This window comes from Octodon degus, unplaced genomic scaffold (assembly GCF_000260255.1).
Source record: "Octodon degus isolate 3935 unplaced genomic scaffold, OctDeg1.0 scaffold00153, whole genome shotgun sequence".
Classification (NCBI taxonomy): Eukaryota; Metazoa; Chordata; class Mammalia; order Rodentia; family Octodontidae; genus Octodon; species Octodon degus.
In genome coordinates, this window is record NW_004524729.1 from 1059877 (window position 1) to 1066982 (window position 7106).

The window sequence follows — 7106 nt, forward strand, 5'->3', positions numbered from 1 at the left end:
ATCCATCCATCCATCCATGCATCTATCCATCCATCCATCCATCCATCCATCCATCCATCCATCCATGCATCTATCCATCCATCCATTCATGCATCTATCCATCCATTCATCCATGCATCTATCCATCCTTCCATTTGTCCATCTGTCCATCCACCCAGCCACATACCTACCCTCCTCCACCCATGTACCCATCCCCTTAGAGACAATCCAGCATGACAATGCAGGGTGCTGCCACAGGGTCTATCAATGTCCATGGCCCTTGATGATTGTTAGCCACTTTGTTACTGATTTGTGTAACCTCCAGCCAACCTTCCCCAGCTGTGAGAGGGGGCTCATGGTGCGCAAGTGTCTGCAGAGGTCACATGCAGCTGGGGAGTTGCAAGTTCTCGTGGATATCCAGACAGAAGTACTTGTGGTTTGCCTTTCAGCTCAGGGATATGTGCTGGCTGGTCCCTGTGTTTGCAGAAGGACACAGCTGCTGCCTGCAGGCTGTGTGAGACCCACCTTATTGGGCAGACCTGACATGCATGAGGCTGTCATCCCAGGAGGCTGCAGCTCCTGCCCTACTGTAGGGCTTTGTGTCCAGGAGCTGGTCCCTGCCACTCAACCACCCTTCCCTGGGAGGGAAGATGCCTCAGTCTCCCTCCTCAGCGGGGTGGAGGAACAGGAGTGTTGACAGCTTTCCGCACACCCCAAACCCCAGGAGTCAGGAACTGCAGAAACACAGAACTGTGCAGTTGGAGTAATTTGCTAATTTGATTAAGTAACACCCCCAGTTGGAGCCGTGACATAAATACATTAGTGCAGATTCTGGCCTCCGGCTTGGGTGGCACAGTGAGTGGGCTGATGGGTGTAGTGAAGAAAAGACTCAGGAGAATCAGAGTCTGAGGCGGTTGGCAGGGCCACCCCCTCCACCCACAGGGCTTGGCTGCCCTCCAGCAGCCCTGGGTGTGCAGAGGGACCTGATGAGTCCTGGGCTGCCCCATGGCCTGATGACTTCGGAGGGTCTGAGATGCTGACCATGGGCCAGTGTTCGTCAAGACCCCCACCCCCGGAGGGACACAGGCAGGTCATTGTCCTTGGCTGCAGTGTAGACTTAAGAGGATCTTCCTTGAAAGTTTGCCAGAGTCTCGATCTCAGGACTACACAGGGTGGCCTCCCCGCTATGGGCTCCAGGGAGTGGCAGTTCTTCCTGCTGTGTCCCCCAGGACCTCCCCAGCTGCAGGGACCTCACAGGCCTCTTCCCACCACTCTGGCTGCCTGAGTCTCACCGCAGGTGGCTTCTCCATGGTGCTGTTGGTGTCTTCCTTCCTTAGACTTGTGCTAGGCTCTGCCAGGGACAGAAAGTTGTGGGGCTGTCTTGCCTGGAGACCCCCACCCAGGCCAAGGCCCATTTGTCTCCAGGAACTGCAGCAGGGGCCCGAGTGTGGTGCCTACCACCAGCTTGTGGAGCTCTACGGTGAGGAAAGCATCGAAGGGTGAGGCAGTTAGCACAGGTGGGAACTGCAATGACCTAGGTGTCCTCATCATGCCACCTAAGGGGGACACAAGCACTCAGCACTCCCTGACTGGTCCTGCACGACCCAGTGTTAAATCTTAAACGCAGAGAATGAAGTTTTCCTGGGAATTTCTCAAATTTTTGATGCTGGCAACAAATTCAGTTTTTTAGAAGACCATTATGCCAAACAAAACACGTTTGTGGGCTGGTCTGGCCGGCAGGCTGCCGGTTTGCAAATTAGGGGAAGCTGACATTTTTCCCAGAAGTTTTTGCGCATTTCCTTTTAGCATCTTCTGTAATCCCAGGACTGGCAAGGGTAAGGAAGGTGTTGCTGTTCCCATTTTACAGGTGAGGACACTGAGTCCTGAGGGAGCTGAGTTGGACAGTAAGTTAGTGGTGAGCTGGGTTGGGGACCCAGGTGACTACAGCCAAGAGACATGGCCTGCCATGACCTCACGGCTTCCCAGAGCTGCTTCAGCTGTGCAGCAGCCTGGGGCGTCTGAGCCACCAGGGGCAGACTGTGGCTTTCTGCCCCACCCACCAGCCTGGCCCACCCTCAGTGGCCCCTGGTAACTGGCGGTCATCCAGCACCTTTTGCTGTGGCTGTGGGTCCTGTGGCTGACGCTCGTGTAGATGTGAAGGTTGTCCCTGGTTTCTGGACTCTTCTGTCCCATTGCACTGAGAATGGAGTGGTGGTCACGGCTCCAGCTCATGGCATTGCATCGGGTTGCAAGTCCAGCGCAGAACCCTTAGGGTTCCTTAGGGGCCGGGGGAGGGGCTTCTGCCCAGAATTCCTGCAGCAGCTGAGTGTCATCCTGTGCCCTCCAGCCTGGTCCCATCAGTGTCTGGGAGGTCAGACAATCCCTGGCCACAGACACTGCGTCACCCGGGAGGAGCGGGAGGAGGGAAGGGCCTTGCCGAGAAGGTGCGTGGTGGAGCCCGAGGCGCAGAAAGCATCCTCAGCCCCTGGCACACCCACCCTGGTCAGCAGGAAACCAGGTTCTGAGAAGCTAAGTGACTTCCTGGTTGAGAGACAGAGCCAGAACTTGAACTCAGGTCAGCTGGCTCCAAATCCAGGGATACCGCCCTCTGAAAGACTTTGTAGTGCTCAGAGCCACTCAGGAATAAAGTGAATATGATGTGAGGTGTGGCTCCCTGGTAGCCGAGGCGTTGTTAGCAATGGCTCTTCCCCTTCTGCCTGCCTCACTTTGCACATCTGCATAATGGGAAGATAGGAGAGTCCAGCTCAGTGCCATGCAAGACACATTTGTGTGCTCCAGGAGGCCCCTGGGATGGGTCTCAGCTGTTAAAGACTGGGGGGGGAGGGGGGTGCCTTTCCTGCTAAAGCACAGGGGTTTGTCTAGTTTAGCATCTCTGGATCTACTCTTTAAAAAATCAGGTTTTGTATCCTTTGGTTGAGTGGATGCCATATCCTCACGTATCCTCCCCTGACCCGGGGGCCTTCTCTACCTGGGAGCAGCTAAGAGGACTCTGAGTTCACTTGGATCCACCCTGGGACCATTGCAGCTGTCTCTGAGCCCACCAGAGCTAGGGGCACAGGCTGGGGAGCCCAGGATCCTATCTGAGCTCTGGATGCCGCCAGGTGTGGGGCCGGTGGCGGTCCCTGGGGCTGGGGCTGGGGGAGCCCTGGGCTTGCAAGGGTCTGGCCTTGTCCAGGTCATCCTGAGGCCAAGCACTGTCCTGCTTAGGGCATCTTGTCTGCATCCCCCTGTGGGAGGCGGGGAGGGAGGGAGAAACAGAGAGAGTGAGGGAGGGAGGCAGGGAGGGTGTGCAGCCTGCGGGAGTCACCCAGGACTTGCACACCGCAGAGCGAGGATGGAATTCCAGTGGGAGCTGTGTGTGTTTTGACCCCATTTATCCCGGGGGTACTGAGATTTTTCTTAAACTGCACAAGGCCCTGGGGACAGTGATTGGTTGCTCCTCCTTGGACCCATATGCCACTGCCCGCCTTTGCTCCACAGTGCCGTGGCTTCTGCAGGGCCAACCACGGGTGCTGTGTCTGTCCATGTCTACCCACAGGCAGCCTGCCCTACGAGTACAAGATCGTGATCGCTGGCAACCACGAGCTGACCTTCGACCAGGAGTTCATGGCCGACCTCATCAAGCAGGACTTCTACTACTTCCCATCTGTGTCGAAGCTGAAGCCCGAGAACTACGAGAACGTGCAGTCCTTGCTGACCAACTGCATCTACTTGCAGGACTCGGAGGTCACCGTGCGGGGCTTCCGGATCTACGGCTCCCCATGGTGAGCGTGGTGGGTGCCCCTCCAAGAGGGACAGAGATGGATGGGGGCTCTTCCCCTCGTGAGGCTGGGGCACAGAGCTGAGCTGAGTGCCCCGGGAGTGGAGTGGTGGGAATAGGAGCTCCGGATCATGAGGATCAGAAAATGAGCTCGTGACGCTAGGCACAAACAGGCTGAGGACCTTGCCAAAGGCCGCACAGCCATACAGGAGCAGAGCTGGGCTTCAACCCAAGCAGGCTGGCTCTGGCTTTTAGCCATTGTCCTAGAGCATGTGGGTCCTTCTCTATATCTGTGTTCTGATATCACATACATGGTGTCACGGGGCAGGCAGCCTGACCAAGAAAAGGCAGTTGGAATTGTCAGGGATGCTAGATTCCTAGCTGACGGTGTAAGTGTGGCAGATGTTTAGGAAAACCAAACTCATGCTGGGCTCTGACGATGTAGAGCGATCTGGTCTCTTTTTGAGCCTACCTGGCTGGGTGGTGGGAGGTGTGTCCATGAAAGACCTGGTGATGATGCTGACAAAGATGACAAAGGCAAGGGGGGTGGTGATGATGATGGTGTTGTTTGTGAGATGGTGGTGGTGGTGGTAATGGTGGTGGTGGTAGTGGTGGTGGTGGTGGTGACGATGATGGTGGTGATGGTGGTGATGGTAGTGGTGATGGTGTGGTGGTGGTGGTGATGGTGGTGGTGGTGGTGATGGTGGTGGTGATGGTGGTGGTGGTGGAGACAGCAATAGCAGTGACAATTAAGAGTGGCAGTTGTGGTAGTGGTGACAGTGATGGCAACAAACAACTTCCGAGCAATTGCAATGTGATGAACCTGGGTCTGAAGGTTCCAGACCATTTTCTCTAATTTGTGCTCAGCCCCATGAGGACTGATTTATTGTCCCCACCTGTCATAGTCTCTTTGCTGAGACACAGCACCGGCACTTTAAAGGAGAGGTCTGTGTTGGCTCAGGTTCCAGCCCATGGCTGGTTGGCTTCAAGGAAGAAAGAACATGGTAGGTTCTCGTGTTATGGTGGCCAGAGGCAGCCGGAGAAGGGAGGGGTTGGACGGGAGCTGCTTCAGCCCAGGCCACGCCCCTGGTGGTCACATCTTCCAGCCAGACCCCACATCCTAAAAGCGAGTGAGCCGTGAGCCCCTCTGATCCAATCACCGTACACAGTCCTGCCTATGAGTGTGCGAGGCTCTTGGGGCATCTGAGTTGAACCCACAACACTTTTCTCCACCTGGAGGTGTGAGCTGCCCCTTGGAGTCCCAGCTGGCAAAGGCCATGGGATGTCCCATGCTAACAGGGGTGGTGGTGGGGCGCACAGCCAGGGGGGAGAGACCACGTGCGCTTCAAGGTGTGGGGTGGAGAAGGAGGGCTCCCCCGAGCACATGGGCTGCCCTGAGCCTGGAGGGACACAAACGGCTCTCCTGGGCTAGAAGAGATGGGTGTTTGGGATACATGGGCCTGTGTGGCTGGAGGGTCCCTGAGGAATGTGGTTGTTACACAGTGAATCTGGGACACTTGTGGGGTACCCTGGTTGACTCTGCCACAGGGTGACAGCTGGGGGCTGGAGGCTTCCCTGAGCACCCAGAGCTAGTTGTCATCTCCCTGGTGCTCAATGAGAGCCCCGCAGCTTATGAGGCCCTAGACAAGGCCCGTGTGTTATTTGGAGTATAGTGAGCTTAACACTAAGGACAAGCAGGGGAGAAGAGGCTGCTGAGGCTGCTGCTGGGGCCCAGGGGCCCAGCCCCGATGTCTGGTTGGGGAGGGACCCAGGGAGAAGCCTCTTAGCAGAGGCCACAGTGAGCTAAGGCCCGGAGGTGCCCACGACATGAATGAAGCGCAAGGGCAAGAGGCTCCAGTGAAGAGGAGAAGGGAGGGGCTGCAGCTGGGTGCAGGCTCTGAGTACCAGGTCGCAAATCCGGATGGGATTTCCTCGCCCAGTGGTTTACAACCCTCCCATTGCCCCTCTTAAAAAAAAAAAAAGAAAAGAAAAAAAAAAAAAAGAAAAGAAAAAGTTGTGGGTCTGGAGCCAAACAGCCTGAGCCTAAATCTTGGCTTTTGTGGGTGTGAGGGCAGTGTGACTTGGGTGCTCTATGGCTGAAATGCACCCCAGCTCTTTTTTATTTTTTATTTTTGAGAGTCAAAGATGCTAAGACTGGCTTCTAAGTGGCAACCCTCCTGCCTCAGCCTCCTGAGATTATTGTATACACCCCTGGATCTGGTGAGAACAATTCTTGAATGAGTATGCAGTATGTGGGACAGGAGTACATCAAAATTCATTTATTCTTTATCTGAACTCCAGATATAACTGGGCATGCTGTTTTTCATCTGGCATCCCTAATTCTGAAAGTTGTAGTTCTGTTTGTTTCTTTTCCTCTTTTCTTTTATAATTTAATGGGATTTTGTGCGTTAGAAAAGCTTTGAGTTCAAGAAAAGTTGAGTGGAAGGCGCAAAGATTTTCCTCATACACCCTCCATCTGCCTGTCACTTGAACTTTATGAAAATGGACACAACATAGTATGGCTTATTATACAGTGTGGTGTCTAATGTTATTGCTTGTATTCTTTTAAAATATGTTTTTATATTGTGATGGTTCTTTTTTTTTCTCATTGCTTGGGATTTCTTTATCCATTGTGCCCAAATCTATCCACCATTGGCTTGGAGCTATTAAAAATCCTGTTGTTATGAACACTCTTGTACATGCCTCATAGTGCACAGAAACCTATGCTGCTAGATGCCACACACACACACACACACACACACACACACACACACACACACACAGAGAGGCATGGATTAGTGTGGCCATGTTTTTGACCATGCAGGTCTTCAGTTTATTTTTCAAACTAGCTCTGTCAACCCATTCCCCTTGCCTGGGATCCTCGCCAACACTTGGTATTGTAGGGCTTTATCATTTTATTCTGGCAGACGTGTGCAGGGGTCTCAGTAGGTTTCCATTTGCATTCTCCTGATGACCAGGGAGGCTGAGAATCTTTTTGTGTGTTTACTGACCACCTGATTTCCTCTTTTGTGAAGTATCCTTTTAACTACTTAAAAAACTGTCTCTTTCTTATTGGTTCATGGTTCCTGCATGGCTTCTGAATGTGGTGGGAGCCCTCTGTCAGCAGCAAGTTTACAAATTTCCCTCCCTTGTGAGTGGCCTTTCCCCTCTTGTAGCGGAGTGGTTGGGTAAACAGAAGTTCTTAATTTGGTGGAATAAAAGTCTTAGTGTTTCCCTTGCTGGGAAGCGCCTTCTGTGTGCTGCTGGGGATGCCCGCCCTCGCCTCAAGTCATGCAGATGTGTTCCTGTTCTGTTTTCCAGAACATTATTAATTTGCCTTTATGCT

At 53.6% G+C, this 7106-nt stretch overlaps 1 protein-coding gene across 1 annotated transcript in view; it reads left to right on the top strand.

Annotated features, from left to right (window-relative positions):
- Positions 1–7106, top strand: part of Mpped1 (metallophosphoesterase domain containing 1) — a 64852-nt gene that overhangs the window by 38550 nt on the left and 19196 nt on the right. Inside the window, exon 4 of the mRNA XM_004642389.1 lies at positions 3539–3764. Within this exon, the coding sequence (XP_004642446.1) occupies positions 3539–3764 (226 nt within the window). The remainder of the gene's footprint in view (positions 1–3538; positions 3765–7106) is intronic.